Source organism: Leptodactylus fuscus, chromosome 1, assembly GCF_031893055.1.
Source record: "Leptodactylus fuscus isolate aLepFus1 chromosome 1, aLepFus1.hap2, whole genome shotgun sequence".
In the NCBI taxonomy this organism is placed as follows: domain Eukaryota; kingdom Metazoa; phylum Chordata; class Amphibia; order Anura; family Leptodactylidae; genus Leptodactylus; species Leptodactylus fuscus.
The window spans coordinates 360,738,469-360,756,015 of NC_134265.1; the positions used below are offsets into that span (position 1 = coordinate 360,738,469).

The 17,547-nt window shown below is 43.5% G+C and overlaps 1 protein-coding gene across 2 annotated transcripts in view; it reads right to left on the reverse strand.

The window, feature by feature from the left end:
- DYSF (dysferlin) overlaps positions 1-17,547 on the reverse strand; it is a 283,259-nt gene that overhangs the window by 130,397 nt on the left and 135,315 nt on the right. The window contains exons 33-37 of one of the 2 annotated variants that reach the window (XM_075261819.1): positions 6,365-6,546; positions 5,874-6,014; positions 2,744-2,773; positions 2,079-2,105; positions 245-286 (exon numbers count right to left, since the gene is read on the reverse strand). In XM_075261819.1, coding sequence (XP_075117920.1) covers positions 245-286; positions 2,079-2,105; positions 2,744-2,773; positions 5,874-6,014; positions 6,365-6,546 — 422 coding nt within the window. The remainder of the gene's footprint in view (positions 1-244; positions 287-2,078; positions 2,106-2,743; positions 2,774-5,873; positions 6,015-6,364; positions 6,547-17,547) is intronic. The other variant, XM_075261820.1, reaches the window with a different exon arrangement.

Consider the following 17,547-nt stretch of genomic DNA (forward strand, 5'->3'; position numbering starts at 1 on the left):
TGCACCAATATTTTTGTCCAATAGAAGACTTTTTGTTAAAGTTACCAGATCATTCCCCAAACTGAAGTCTCTTGGTACCATGCAAGGTGGGTCCAAGCATTATACCCAGTGTAACACAAGGACCCCAGACAATTTAGTTTCTATATTGACTCATTAAATTGAGTATCAAATAAAGGAGGAGGTGAGAAGAGCACAAGACGATAAGATTAGAGGGGTTGTAAGCATATAGAAAGCTATAGAATACCCAGTCTAGAAGCTTCTCCGTGAAGAACCGAGGAACAAGGAGCTGAGCCATTTCCAAGTGGGAAAGAATAGAAAACAGATAAGGAAAAGGAGAAGGTCAAACATGGCATGATCACGACTACACGTATAGCCCCACTGCTATGACCCCAGTACAAGCTTGTGCAACGCCCTGCGTTTGTGCCAGTAAGCAAGAAGTGGATGGTTCAGCAACCGGGCACATGGCAGAGGCAGCAAAGTCTCGCTAAAATATAAATACGAGAAGGTTGGATTCAGCGTATTTTTTCCAAAAAATACTCGACCGGGAAAATGCAACAAAGAAATATTTACAAATTGGCCAAAGTAAATGACAAACGTGGCCAAATATTTTCAGGTCAAGCGAGGGTGATGAGTGACGGCCGGGGTCATGGAGGACAACGCCAACCTACGGACCTGCACAGAATCCTCAACACTACAGATGTCCTGGTGGTGACCTTCTACTAAAAGAGGCATTCATGGAAGGCGAGGGCGAGCTGGATTTGCCTTTACTGGAAAACCAACGATAACATGTCAATACTGCAGCAAATTGTGTCCAATACTAAACTCAGCTCTGCTACATCTGTACAATCCAGGCTTAACCTGGGTCTAGTAACGACCTTACCTGCTAACAAGACCCCATGGAAAGAGAACAAGGAACCAGTCGTCACATTCACTTGAACATGATAATGGTTGGAATCTTTGGAGATGTGGTCTGATACAAAATGCAATATTCCAGAATGAGGCAAGGCCATGACACCCAACCGTCCACTGGTTTCAACCTGAAAGATGATCCTGGCTCTAAGCTGTCAACATTGAAGACTATCCAGATGGGTCTAGATCCTGCTCTGGGAATCCTACATCATGTTCTTGTAAAATCGCTTGCCCCTACTTAAAGCACAGCGCCATCTCTGGACATAATTTAGTCACATCCTGAGCTTCAGTCGTAATAATGCCCTTAGGCTAGCGTCACACTAGTCTTAGTCTCTTCGTCGTCCAGGTCTACATGGGGACCTGAATGATGGAGAGACCATCTGCTAAAAAAGCCTAGACTATAATGGGGTCTGCCGGGTGTCCATCGCGTCTCCACTGGTTTTATACTGAAACTGTCAAGGAGAAAAGTCGTTGCGGGATTTTTGGCGGTATATGCGGCGGCGTTTCCAATGGAAACTCCGGCACAGATCTGAACCTTGCCTAACAGTGTCAGCAATAAGACGTGTGCAGAACAATAAGGGTAATAAAGTGGAATCAGGCAATTACGGCAATGTCTGTTAGCTAAAGGCTGATAAGTTTCAAGTAGTGGCCAACAGAAGCTCTGGATGTGACAGAAGTATGGAAGGTGATGTGCAGAAGCTCCGGTGAAGCTCCGGTGGAGCTCCGGTTTTAGGGCTCAGACTACATAATCAATACTAGTCAGCAGAAAGCCAAACAGCAATGAGGGTCCTCGAGGGAAGCCATGCCGCCGCATCCTCATGCAATAAGCTGCGCAATGCCACATGCAACAACGGACAGCCAACCTACAAGTCTGCAATACAGTAACAAATCCTCCATGTGCAGTCACCCCTCCATTATTACAGGGCGCTGTGTCCTTGTTATATCACACACATATATTTGTAGGACCCTCCTCGTGTATGAGCAACCAGAGCACCACTAGAAAACATGCTACATGCTATATAATACTGTGGCCAAATCAGGGGAAGGACTGGCTGCCTATAGTTGTCCCCAGCGATATAAACTGAAGGCTGGGGCAGTAGTTTACTGGGAACCAAAACATATACAAGTCACGGTGTCTCTACATCCAGGTGCGTATTCAGAGGTCTTACCTCGCCAAGGACACCGGAAATTTCACCCTGTTGAAAAACAAGATCCGCGCTCACAATATGTATCTGCATAATATATGTAAATATAGACAGGGAATCAAGCATATGACGGACTGATGGCTGGATAGTTCACGGAGGACTGTGATGTCAGGGACTACACACTGTTACAATGATGGAATAAGGAGCTTCAATTCATACTCGTAGGGGGTGAAAATTTGTTCTGGTCATGTGATGATCATAGAAATGTTTAGTTGGGTCAAGAAGGAACAGCTTTTCAAAACAACACGATTTAATGATATTATGTCACAAGGTGATATGGTATCAGTGTCTATGTGTGGTCGCCCAGTGGTTGTGTTGAAAATTGCAGTCTGTCAAGGCTTTTACTAGCTTATTACAATATTGTATTAAATTGGTTTCATGAGAAAAGGGAATTTTTAATTAAATGTTACCTATAATAATGGTGGACACATCTACAGGAGAGATGTTTATCCCCCAATAGCAATAAATGAAGGTTTCCATTCAATGACTACAAGCAGAGATATTTAAAATGTTGAAGAACTGATACACAAATATAGGGGCGCTTGTAATTTTACAACATAACTGAGTATGTAATAGGCAGCAAACATAACACAGACGTATGGACAATGACGTTTTTATCTATGACCTACCTCGAGTCCTGGGATGTGATGTAGAGCGGGCTAGAACGGAGAAAGTAAGCAATAATTATATGGTTATAAAGGTTTTCCTGTATATAGATAAAATTCTGTAAAACTCTGAGAGGCATCAACTGCGCCAGTGACCGTCCATCCTCCTACACGCTCCGAAGACTGCAATCCCAAGATACGTCCACCACAATACAGTTTCTGGAACTACATTAGGATCCATGAATGGACAACCACTACAACCCCCAAAAGAATATTCTCTTCCAAATAACACAAGTGTTCTTTTAAGATGATCAATACATTTCACAAGGGCCAAACCTGAGTATCTTCACCGACAAAGAATCAATAACCTAAACCATATAAGAAATGGTATATTCTACTGTATATTCTCATTTACAGAAGCTCAGCATGTTCATATCCACAGAAGATCAATTATGTTCTCATCCACAGAAGATCAGCCATACTCTCACTCACAGAAGATCAGCCATCTCCTCATCCACACAAGACCAGCCATATTCTCACTCACAGAAGACCAGCCATATTCTCATTTAGGAAGCATTAGCCATATTCGTGTTCACAGAAGACAGACCAGTGTCATCCATCAAGGACCATCTATATTCTCCTCTACAGACAACCAGCCATGTTCTCATTCACAGAAGACCAGTCATATTCTCATCGATAGAAGACCAGTCAAATTTTCATCCATTGTGGATCACCCATATTCTTGCTCATAGAAGACAGACCAGCAAACACCAAAAGACGATCCACAAAAGTCTGTCCATGTTCTCATCCACACAAGATCAGACATGTTCTCATTCACAAAAGACCAACTATATTCTTGTCCACAGAAGACCAGCCATGATTTTATCCACAGAAGACCAGCCATGTTCTCATCCACAAAAGACAAAGTTATATTCTTATGCCCAAAGACCAATTAAGTTCTCATCTACAGAAGACCAGCCTTGTTCTCATCTACGGAAGACCAGCCTTGTTCTCATCTACACAAACCAGCCATGTTCTCATCCACAGAAGACCAGCCATGTTCTCATCCACAGAAAACCAGCCATGTTCTCATCCACAAAAGACAGACCAGTCATGTTCTTATGCCCAAAGACCAGTCAAGTTCTCATCTACAGAAGACCAGCCATGTTCTCATCTATGTAAGACCAGCCTTGTTCTCATCTACAGAAGACCAGCCATGTTCTCATCTACAGAAGACCAGCCTTGTTCTCATCTACAGTAGACCAGCCATGTTCTCATCTACAGAAAACCAGCCAAGTTCTCATCTACAGAAGACCAGCCATGTTCTCATCCACAGAAAACCAGCTATGTTCTCATCTACAGAAGAACAGCCATGTTCTCATCCACAAAAGACAGACAAGTCATATTCATGCCCAAAGACCAGTCAAGTTCTCATCTACAGAAGACCAGCCTTGTTCTCATCTACGGAAGACCAGCCATGTTCTCATCCACAGAAAACCAGCCATGTTCTCATCTACAGAAGACAAGCCATGTTCTCATCTATGTAAGACCAGCCTTGTTCTCATCTACAGAAGACCAGCCATGTTCTCATCTACAGAAGACCAGCCTTGTTCTCATCTACAGTAGACCAGCCATGTTCTCATCCACAGAAAACCAGCCAAGTTCTCATCTACAGAAGACCAGCCATGTTCTCATCCACAGAAAACCAGCTATGTTCTCATTTACAGAAGAACAGCCATGTTCTCATCCACAAAAGACAGACAAGTCATATTCTTATGCCCAAAGACCAGTCAAGTTCTCATCTACAGAAGACCAGCCTTGTTCTCATCTACAGAAGACCAGCCATGTTCTCATCCACAGAAAACCAGCCATGTTCTCATCTACAGAAGACAAGCCATGTTCTCATCCACAGAAAACCAGCCATGTTCTCATCTACAGAAGACCAGCCATGTTCTCATCTGCAAAAGACCAGCCATGTTCTAATCTACAAAAGACCAGCCATCTTCTCATCTACAGAAGACTAGCCATGTTCTCGTCTACAGAACACCAGCCACGTTCTCATCTGCAAAAGACAAGCCATGTTCTCATCCACAGAAGACCAGCCATGTTCTCATCCACAAAAGACCAGTCATGTTGTCATCTACAGAAGACCAGCCATGTTCTCATCCACATTAGACCAGCCATGTTCCCATTCACAGAAGATAGATCAGTCATATGCTCATGCCCAAATAATCACCCACCTTCTCATTCACAGAAGTCTAGCCATATTTTCATCCATGTCTTAAATTCACAAAACACCAACCACATTATTATCTCAGAAGTTGGGCCATATTCTTATCCACAGAAGACCAGTCACGTTCTCGCCAGCAGAAGACTATTCATATTCTAATTCGTATTAGAGTAAACACCTTTCTTTCTAGAGAAGACCAGCCATATTCTCATCCACAGAAGACCAGACTGATCCTCCTGCACACAAGATCGGCCATCTATAATGAAACTCTTAACTGATTTCAAACCAATGATCTCAGAATTACAATCTAATTCCTCGCTACAATACACAATAACAAGTAGAATTTTTGTCCATGGCGCAAGAAAATTTCCACTTCATCGACAGCTCCGCCGTACCGCAAAGACGTGAGCACATCAAGTTCTTATGACTTCATGATGATGTAAGAGGCCATGTCTTTCATCAACAGTCATACTCAGTATTGCTCTAGACTGCAGGATGTTGTTTTTATATATAAAATATGTATTTTCATATAATTTCCAATAATGTTCTATTTTCTATGTCTTCGTTCGCCTACCCTACATTTTCCTTGCTGTATTTTGCAGCCAGTAGACTAGTGAAAGCAGCCAATGTCAATACGCTTTAATAACCAGCTGGCAAGAAGGGTCTAGACACTGGGCAACCTCTCAGTCTCTTAGGATTTCAAAAGTGTGAACCTACAGCAAAGCAATATTGCTCAGATCTGGACAAGTGGAATCTCAAACAGTCTTAAACTTCCATGCTGTGTTAATATCAAATTGTATTCTGAGAACTACTGAGTAGTTTGAAGGATGGCGTTCACTTCTTGGCGGCCACTTTCCAAACACTAGAATCTCATGACCACAATGGCATCCTGACTGGTTGACAGATTCGACTTGACATATTTACCTTTTCTCTTTGGATGAGTTCGAAGGCAGCAAGTAGTTCTCCTGTGTTCTTGTCTCCCATCATGACCGGATACCAGGACAACCTTGGAGAACGTTCCAGACTGGGTTTACAAATGCAACGTCCCATGTATTCATCGGCACCCTAGGGAACAGGACATTAGTAAGCAGAAGGTCAACTTCTTATTGTGATCCAAAAAAAGCAAGCACCTGCCCATGGTATAGAAATACTCTAGAGACTAGATGAAAGTCTACTGGACATCATTAGAATATGTCTTGGTGGTCATGGGCTGCTCTTGAGCTTTCAAGCCAAGGACAATCTTCAATAATGAGCGGTATGGACACTTATTTGGTCAGCTCACTCTTGTAAGATGCCATAGATCAACTTTCATACACTCTACACTGTGGCAGTGTTTGTTTGGTCAATGAGCCAGATGACCGCCCCCTAGGGTCTATGACCACTCAATACAACATCTACACAAAATGGTCACTCACATAGGTGTCATGATCATAAATTTCCACCACAATACTGGGTGGAAATTCAGCCACGATAGCAGGGTCCCCAAATATTTCGATTTCATGGAAGATGAGGGTCTGGTCCCAGGTGGGATTTAAAGTGCTCTTCACAACCACAGTCTTCTGGCTTTGATGTAGGAAGGATACAATGGCATATGGGTCTATAATGACAGGGGAAAACAATGTTATGGAAAGGATTACACTTATATACTTGTATATGGAGATGACGAAGTATATAGATAACACGCATAGATTCAACATTCAGATTTTAGTTTATAGCCCTAAGTCGGGGGTTTCTGACCATCATGCTTTGTAACTCCAGCCATATTTGATCACTCACATGCAGTCTTCAGTGTCTACAGTCAGCATAATGCACGTCTTCATGTTTGGGTTATCCACTGAAGACACTGATCTGACTACACCTTATCCCTCGCTAGGTAGACTCACTTAATCAATGATGGACACACTTTCTGATTTGAGACAGATGGGATTGTCTCCCCAATCCCGGGCAGACTACGACTACATCTCAAGCTGGAGTGTCATCCCTCTACGGTGGCTCTAAGACAAGGCCCTAGGGTGGCGCACTGAAAGGTATTCCCAGGACTATGATCCTTAGTATGGTCATGTGACCAATGGATATGCTGTCACTGGGCTAAGGAGAAGTCTAAGTTGATCGGTAGGACTTTACTGATCTTACATTGATGGCCTTCCCGAAGGTTAGGTCATTATCAATATCATAGCCCCAGAAAGCCCCTTTAAGACTCTCCTTATACCTACACTCAGATATCTAAAGATATCCAATCCTCTTACGGATGTAACAGTTGACAACATGAATGGGTATGGGCAAACTTCAGGTACTAGATGAGACAGTCTTGTTTAGGGAGAGCAGATATATGGGGTACAGAGTTAACAATTGCCCCTGGGCCTAGGTGGGAAAGGGCAGAGGGGCAAGGCCCCTCACATCAAAAAGATGCCATTAGACATAGTACACAAGGGGGCCTGTTATAGATTTTACATTGGGCCAAGTGATGTCAAACTGGTCCGCCAGAGTACTAGGGGTCCTATGGTGGGCTGAAGATCTAACACAATAGTGGTACAGCAGAAAACATCTATTAGCCAAACCCTGAGATTTCAACTGGACTGGACAACTGTGTACCATGGGCCTCCCAACTCTACCCCAATGGCAAATGATGGGGTTAAACCGCCTGCCCAATCCTTTCTTATATATTGTGTGCGGCAATGACTTTTTCCCCTCTCGCCATTCCGGAAACATGGACCACTTAGCCAACAGCTATCTTCTGTTTATGGCCAACTTATGTAAAACCTGACCAAAAACTAAGCATGAAAGTGCCAATCCCATCCCACAACACCGGGATTGTGTGATAACGACGACCACTTTTTAAAAAGATCGGTCAACTCAAAGAAATCCACTTTGGTAGACCCTATTGAGAAAGGAGAAAGAGTGTAGAGCAGTTACAAAGAGTGACTCCCGCTCTGGAGGACTGTCCTGTCCTGCTTTACACAGACTTCCCATTGATTTGAATGGTCTCTGTGTAGTAATTCTCTTGACCTGGGGTGGCGCTGCAGGGAAACTGAACACTTACTGCCAGGTTACCCCACAGATTAGAGACGATCACTTGGGTTACAGTAGGTGGACTGTGTACGACCAAGTCATTGTATAGTAAGGAAGTAATTTGCAGGTTATTTTTTTTCTGAGAAAGGGCAGAAATCTACAAGTGGGCCTGATATCAAAGGCTTGTGAATAATTACACCTGATGGGGATAATTCTCTAACGAACAACGGTATTGTCTTGTTTTTAAGTTTTAGAGTAAAAGTAAGGTAGCAAGTACTAAAGAGGTTGTCCAGCCTTTCCATAGGCTAGGTCATCAACATGAGATTGATAAGGGTCTGACACTTGGCACCCCTCCAATCAGCCATTCACAACCTCTGTCGGCAATGGGACTACACACTGTGTAATGGCATGCCAACTTACATTGAGTCCTTGTCCATGGTGTAGCTCCAGTAGATCTGGTGCGGGCAACCATTACCAGCTAATCAATGGACGTTGGAAAGCCACGTTGGATTTGAGTTCTTGTCCATGGTGTAGCTCTAGTAGCTCTAGTAGATCTGGTGCAGGCAACCATTACCAGCTAATTGATGGACGTTGGAATGCCACGTTGGATTTGAGTTCTTGTCCATGGTGTAGCTCTAGTAGCTCTAGTAGATCTGGTGCGGGCAACCATTACCAGCTAATCGATGGACGTTGGAACGCCACGTTGGATTTGAGTTCTTGTCCATGGTGTAGCTCTAGTAGCTCTAGTAGATCTGGTGCGGGCAACCATTACAAGCTAATCAATGGACGTTGGAACGCCACGTTGGATTTGAGTTCTTGTCCATGGTGTAGCTCTAGTAGCTCTAGTAGATCTGGTGCAGGCAACCATTACCAGCTAATCGATGGACGTTGGAACACCACGTTGGATTTGAGTTCTTGTCCATGGTGTAGCTCTAGTAGCTCTAGTAGATCTGGTGCGGGCAACCATTACCAGCTAATCGATGGACGTTGGAACTCCACGTTGGGTTTGAGTTCTTGTCCATGGTGTAGCTCTAGTAGCTCCAGTAGATCTGGTGCGGGCAACCATTACCAGCTAATCGATGGACGTTGGAACGCCACTTTGATTTTGAGTTCTTGTCCATGGTGTAGCTCTAGTAGATCTGGTGCGGGCAACCATTACCAGCTAATCGATGGACGTTGGAACACCACGTTGGATTTGAGTTCTTGTCCATGGTGTAGCTCTAGTAGCTCCAGTAGATCTGGTGCGGGCAACCATTACCAGCTAATCGATGGACGTTGGAACGCCACTTTGATTTTGAGTTCTTGTCCATGGTGTAGCTCTAGTAGATCTGGTGCGGGCAACCATTACCAGCTAATCGATGGACGTTGGAACGCCACGTTGGATTTGAGTTCTTGTCCATGGTGTAGCTGTAGTAGCTCTAGTAGATCTGGTGCGGGCAACCATTACCAGCTAATCGATGGACGTTGGAACGCCACTTTGATTTTGAGTTCTTGTCCATGGTGTAGCTCTAGTAGATCTGGTGCGGGCAACCATTACCAGCTAATCGATGGACGTTGGAACGCCACGTTGGTTTTGAGTTCTTGTCCATGATGTAGCTCTAGTAGGTCTAGTAGATCTGGTAGATCTGGTGCGGGCAACCATTACCAGCTAATCAATGGACATTGGAACGCCACGTTGGATTGCCAGTCTCAAAAGGCTGAACAACCCTTTTAAGGTTAGATACGTAATATTGGTAAACACGTCTGCCCAGTTACTCTTCGGCATCTTGTAGGGTTTAGAGATAACTTCAGATGAACTTTGAACTTTATAAACAAAAAGTGAAGTGTGAAAAATTTGGCAAAAGACTAAAAAACCCCTCTGCCTCCGTTAGTAAATTGCAGTTCGCGAGCGCTGCTGCCCTGTCTGGTGACAGAATATTATTCTTCATGAACAGGTCACCCGTATGGACCATATGTTTACACAGCCATCACAATTCTACATTGTAGCATTTAATGGATGTTGTCGTTGGCTTCTTCCAACTCTACAAACTCCGACTCCGGCCAATCACGCGAGATGAGATCACCGCTCGGGCCGGAGGATTATAACAGCACTGCCATTGTCGAGGGCTCAGGAAATAATTATCAGTCTAACAGAGGAAGCATTTACCAAAATAATTGCGCTGGATGTATTGTAGGGATGAGAACCCACCAGAGATGCCGGAGGGACCCTCCAATGTCGACGTCTTCGGGAAAACGTAAAGAGGACCTTCTTGGTAGACCTCACAGTGTAAAAGGGGAACAACGTATAAAACTTTATTTTATGGAATTAGGAAAATGAAAAATTTAATTTTCTTCTGCAATTTAGTGATAAAAATTCGGACCCTTGAAATAGCCAAAGTGACTAGATGTGAAGTCTCCGGGAAACTTCCTGCTTGTATGCTGGGAGTGTCCGCTGTGGGAGGGGAGAGGACAGTGAGGACCTCTGCTCTTGTGGCTTGTTACATCACCAGTTGGGGGTTTATCTCCTTCTCCTTCCACAGGCATTTTTCAATTTTCAATTTTTTTATTTTTTTTTCTTAATTTTTGAATTTTCTATTTTGACTCCCTGCCTTCCGAGAGCGATAACTTTTGTATTTTTTCACTTACAGATCTATTTGAGCACGTCATTGTTGTGAGACAGATTGTTCTTCATCGTTACTTCACAGAATGGGGTTGAATTGGATTACTGTTCCTGCAAAATGACAGGTCACTTGTATTGGCCGGGGGTCACTTCCAGTCCAGCGATACCAAATTTATATAGGTTTTTTTTTTTTTTTTTACATATTAACCACTTTAAGAAAACCCAAACTTTGCAAAAACATTCTTGGAGTCGCCACATTCTTGACACTTGTAGCTTTTGGGATACATAGGGTATCCATTTTGGAGAGCCAGATTTAGTTCTTAGATATACCTGCGAATTTGATCATTTTTTATTTAATTTTTATGGGAGACAAGATAGAGAATGTCGATTTGGCAATTTTGATTTTTGTCCCACTACAGGAAAAATATTTTTTCGTAGACTGGACGGTTCTACAATGTAAGGACTGTGAATCTGAGGAATAACCTACTCCAGGAGCTGATTCTACAATTCAAGCACTGTGAATCTGAGGAATAACCTACTCCAGGAGCTGGTTCTATACTGTAAGGACTGTGAATCTGAGGAATAGCCTACTCCAGGAGATGGTTCTACACTGTAAGGACTGTGAATCTGAGGAATAGCCTACTCCAGGAGTTGGTTCTACAACTCAAGGACTGTGACTCTGAAGAATAGCCTATGCCAAGAGCTGGGTCTACAATTCAAGGACTGTGACTCTGAGGAATAGCCTAAACCAAAAGCTGATTCTACAATTCAAGGACTGTGAATCTGAGGAATAGCCTACTCCAAGAGCTGGTTCTATACTGTAAGGACTGTGAATCTGAGGAATAACCTACTGCAGGAGCTGGTTCTATACTGTAAGGACTGTGAATCTAAGGAATAGCCTACTCCAGGAGCTGGTTCTATACTGTAAGGACTGTGACTCTGAGGCATAGCCTCTACTCATAAGGCAACTATCCTGAACCAGGTATCTGCAGATCAGGAGAGCAAGGATGGGTAGTGACTCCGGGGTCGGCAGCTGGTTCCGATCCATCACGAAGAATCCACCGGATGAATTAAGGTAAATTTAATTTCCCACGCCCACCAAACCCTTACGCCTTAAGGGATAACAGATTATGTACTCAGCCCTGCAGTTCGGTAGTTTAGGGTCACCTGTACCCCATGGTGTTTTGCCCCAGTTCCTCCCTTGTGGAGACATTGCTGCTTTTGCCCCTGCTGTAAAGACTTATGTGGCAACGCCCTTGTGGCTCCGAAAAGCTCATATTTATAATCAACAAAAAGAGTGATATCTCCGCAAAGGAAGGAGCGATTCACAAGGGGAGCACGCCTTTAGATTTGGGTGTCTCCATCTTATCAACCTGCGGAGCTGGACTCTGGTGACAGATTCTTCGGGTACTGACTTATGTTCTATTCAAGAGGTGGCGCTAGAGGCAGTTTTCAATTTCTTTGAAGGATTGCTAATCGGCCTATACTTTACAGAGGAGCTTGTATGACTTATCAGACACCCAACGGTGCAGGGGAAAGAGTCCCCAAAATATCCCAGTGTTTGCTACTGCCGTCCCATAAATCCTTCCCCCCTGCACCATTCCTGACCCTTCCACCTCCAGCTTGACACGGAGCGGCAGAGCAGGAGCTAGATTAATGTACGGGCAATCACACAGAACATAAGTACCTGTTGACAGGCGAGCCGCTAATACTCCAGCAGGTGCCTTTGCCTCGGTGCCCGCGCCCACTCATGTCATGTGTTTACTGTATGCTCTGCACAGACGGAGCACTAACTCTCGGGGTCCCCTGAGATGGCGCCTCACGCCCAGGCTATTAATTTCCACTAATAAAACCAAGGATTTATTTGGAGGAGCCGGTGATTTGCAACGCTGCGTCAGCAGATCTGCAGCCCCCGACCCTTAGACAATTTCTATAACAACGAGCCGTGATAAGCTCAGGACTGCGTGAAACCGTGCGCCCCCTCCGACGCTCCTAACCCCCCGCTGCCCCCTGTGTTTCACCGACACTATATATATCACCTACAGACAGTTTTATGTCACGGAGGAGTGTAACGGTAGGATGCAGACTTTTTAATTCCACTATAAATTCTGGAAATTTTTGGTCTGGGTCCGAGAAAACATACCTGGCTTTTAACACTCAGGATGAATTTTCCAGGGGGCATGAATCGCCTTAATTTAGTGTTTGGTACCGAAAATAAATAATACAGCGCTTTCTCTTTTTACGGCTTTGCCCGAGTCAGGTGTTTTCCTTTCCAGTGGTTTCAATCAATTCTTTCATTTACAATAAACATGATATGAAGGGAGGCCTTTGAACGGCTCGGAGAGGCCCCTGGAAGTCGGGAGAAGAAGGGGGGAGTTGGGGGAGACGGAGATGGAAACATTGAGGGGTCTGGAAATCACTGTGCACTGAGACAGAAAAGTTTCCCCAACTTTTGCCTCGAGTTCATGAGAAGATTTGGAAAAATGTTCCTCTTCGTCATGGCCGAGACTGGTGGACACATTGCAGAAGACTCCTTATACCAGTGGTGGAAAACATCGTAGGACATTATTCCCATCATATATTACTTTATGATTGGTGGGATATGACCTGGAGAACCAATGAAGGACCACAAGTCTAGTTCCACTCTTATCTAGTCATGGTTCCTCTGAATTGTGTTTATGACCATTGGTTGATACTGACCAATCAATCATGTGGATGTCCCATTTGTGATAGGCAAGACTGGTGGACACATACCAGAGGACCCCTTATACCAGAGGTGGAGAACACTGTAGGACATTATTTCCATCACATATTACTTTATGATTGGTGGGATATGATCTGGAGAACCCCCACCTATCCTGAGAATGAAGGACCACAACACTAATTCAGTTCCCCTCTTATCTAGTCATGGTTCCTCCGAATTGTGTTTATGACCAGTGGTCGATACTGACCAACCAATCATATGGATGTCCTATTTGTGATAGCTGAGACTGGTGGACACATAGCAGAGGACCCCTTATACCAGAGGTGGAGAACATCGTAGGACATTATTCCCATCACATATTACTTTATGATTGGTGGGACATGACCTCTAGAACCCCCACCTAACCTGAGAATGAAGGACCACAAGTCTAGTTCCCCTCTTATCTAGTCATGGTTCTTCTGAATTGTGTTTATGACCATTGGTCAATACTGACCGATCAATCATGTGGATGACCTCTTTGTGACAGCCGAGACTGGTGGACACATAGTAGAGGACCCCTTATACCAGAGGTGGAGAACATCGTAGGATATTATTCCCATCATATATTACTTTAAGATTGGTGGGATATGACCTGGAGAACCAATGATGGACCACAAGTCTAGTTCCACTCTTATCTAGTCATGGTTCCTCTGAATTGTGTTTATGACCAGTGATCAATACTGACCAATCAATCATGTGGATGACCTCTTTGTGACGGCCGAGACTGGTGGACACATAGCAGAAGAACCCTTATACCAGAGGTGGAGAACATCGTAGGACATTATTCCCATCATATATTACTTTATGATTGGTGGGATATGACCTGGAGAACCCCCACCTAACCTGAGAATGAAGGACCACAACACTAATTTAGTTCCCCTCTTATCTAGTTATGGTTCCTCTGAATTTATGATATTGGTCAATACTGATCGATGTGGATGAAAGTGGATCATGGATAATCCAAGTGGCTTTCTATATTGAAAGAACTGAAGGTGTCTACATACTGCACACGAGTCTGGTCAAGAAACCAAGCATGGGAATAACATGGCCCCCAACCATATATTTACTGGGAACGAGGTTTGCCCATCACTGCCTAGAGGGAGACCTTTAGCTTTATTACTAAAACATCATAGCCATCATGGAGAACAGACCAATGACATTATACGTCCGGTCCACCCTGAGCTTCTCTTTAGGAGCCAATATGTGACTTCAGTTTGAAGAACATTTATTTCTATACAACCCCGGCCAATGTGTGTGCTGTAGATTAGTCATGTAGGTTCACCAGCAATTTACAGATTACTCTAAAAGGTCATCTACATACACAATTAAAGGGATTAGGATGTGTATGTTACTGATTTCCAGAATAAGGCAATAGTATCAGATCAGTGGGGGTCCGACAACAGAACAACACAGACATTAGCTGTTCCAGGAAGCCCGAATAACAGAAACTATACATGAGATAGAGCGGTATTCATATGGCTGGAGTACTGCAACACTATTCACGTAGATAAAAGCAGAACTGCAGTACTCTGACAGCACTACTGTATAGTACAAGCCTTCTGCTTCCCGCTCCATCTCGATATAGGTTCTATTGTCAGAGGGTGCATTATATGGAGTACCATACTTCAGAGCTACGCTCACTATTCTGCTGGTGCAGTCACTGTGTACATACATTACTTATCCTGTATTATACTCCAGAGCTGCGCTCACTATTCTGCTGGTACAGTCACTGTGTACATACATTACTTATCCTGTATTATACTCCAGAGCTGCGCTCACTATTCTGCCGGTGCAGTCACTGTGTACATACATTACATTACTTATCCTGTATTATACTCCAGAGCTGCGCTCACTATTCTGCTGGTGCAGTCACTGTGTACATACATTACATTACTTATCCTGTATTATACTACACTACAGAGCTGCGCTCACTATTCTGCTGGTACAGTCACTGTGTACATACATTACATTACTTATCCTGTATTATACTCCAGAGCTGCGCTCACTATTCCGCTGGTACAGTCACTGTGTACATACATTACATTACTTATCCTGTATTATACTCCAGAGCTGCGCTCACTATTCTGCTGGTACAGTCACTGTGTACATACATTACATTACTTATCCTGTATTATACTCCAGAGCTGCGCTCACTATTCCGCTGGTACAGTCACTGTGTACATACATTACATTACTTATCCTGTATTATACTCCAGAGCTGCGCTCACTATTCCGCTGGTACAGTCACTGTCTACATACATTACATTACTTATCCTGTATTATACTCCAGAGCTGCGCTCACTATTCCGCTGGTACAGTCACTGTGTACATACATTACATAACTTATCCTGTATTATACTCCAGAGCTGCGCTCACTATTCCGCTGGTGCAGTCACTGTGTACATAAATTACATTACTTATCCTGTATTATGCTCCACAGCTGCGCTCACTATTCTGCTGGTACAGTCACTGTGTACATACATTACATTACTTATCCTGTATTATACTCCAGAGCTGCACTCACTATTCTGCTGGTGCAGTCACTATGTACATACATTACATTACTTATCCTGTATTATACTCCAGAGCTGCGCTCACTATTCCGCTGGTGCAGTCACTGTGTACATAAATTACATTACTTATCCTGTATTATACTCCACAGCTGCGCTCACTATTCTGCTGGTACAGTCACTGTGTACATACATTACATTACTTATCCTGTATTATACTCCAGAGCTGCGCTCACTATTCTGCTGGTGCAGTCACTGTGTACATACATTACATTACCTATCCTGTATTATACTCCAGAGCTGCGCTCACTATTCTGCTGGTGCAGTCACTGTGTACATACATTACATTACTTATCCTGTATTATACTCTAGAGCTGCGCTCACTATTCTGCTGGTGCAGTCACTGTGTACATACATTACATTACTTATCCTGTATTATACTCCAGAGCTGCGCTCACTATTCTGCTGGTACAGTCACTGTGTACATACATTACATTACTTATCCTGTATTATACTCCAGAGCTGCGCTCACTATTCTGCTGGTGCAGTCACTGTGTACATACATTACATTACTTATCCTGTATTATACTCCAGAGCTGCACTCACTATTCTGCTGGTACAGTCACTGTGTACATAAATTACATTACTTATCCTGTATTATACTCCAGAGCTGCACTCACTATTCTGCTGGTGCAGTCACTGTGTACATACATTACTTATCCTGTATTATACTCCAGAGCTGCGCTCACTATTCTGCTGGTGCAGTCACTGTGTACATACATTACATTACTTATCCTGTATTATACTCCAGAGCTGCGCTCACTATTCTGCTGGTACAGTCACTGTGTACATACATTACATTACTTATCCTGTATTATACTCCAGAGCGGCGCTCACTATTCTGCTGGTGCAGTCACTGTGTACATACATTACATTACTTATCCTGTATTATACTCCAGAGCTGCGCTCACTATTCTGCTGGTGCAGTCACTGTGTACATACATTACATTACTTATCCTGTATTGTACTCCAGAGCTGCGCTCACTATTCTGCTGGTACAGTCACTGTGTATATACATTACATTACTTATCCTGTATTATACTCCAGAGCTGCGCTCACTATTCTGCTGGTACAGTCACTGTGTACATACATTACATTACTTATCCTGTATTATACTCCAGAGCTGCACTCACTATTCTGCTGGTGCAGTCACTGTGTACATACATTACATTACTTATCCTGTATTATACTCCAGAGCTGCGCTCACTATTCTGCTGGTTCAGTCACTGTGTACATACATTACTTATCCTGTATTATACTCCAGAGCTGCGCTCACTATTCTGCTGGTACAGTCACTGTGTATATACATTACATTACTTATCCTGTATTATACTCCAGAGCTGCGCTCACTATTCTGCTGGTACAGTCACTGTGTACATACATTACTTATCCTGTATTATACCCCAGAGCTGCGCTCACTATTCTGCTGGTGCAGTCACTGTGTACATACAGTACATTACTTATCCTGTATTATACTCCAGAGCTGCGCTCACTATTCTGCTGGTGAAGTCACTGTGTACATACATTACATTACTTATCCTGTATTATACTCCAGAGCTGCACTCACTATTCTGCTGGTACAGTCACTGTGTACATACATTACATTACTTATCCTGTATTATACCCCAGAGCTGCACTCACTATTCTGCTGGTACAGTCACTGTGTACATACATTAC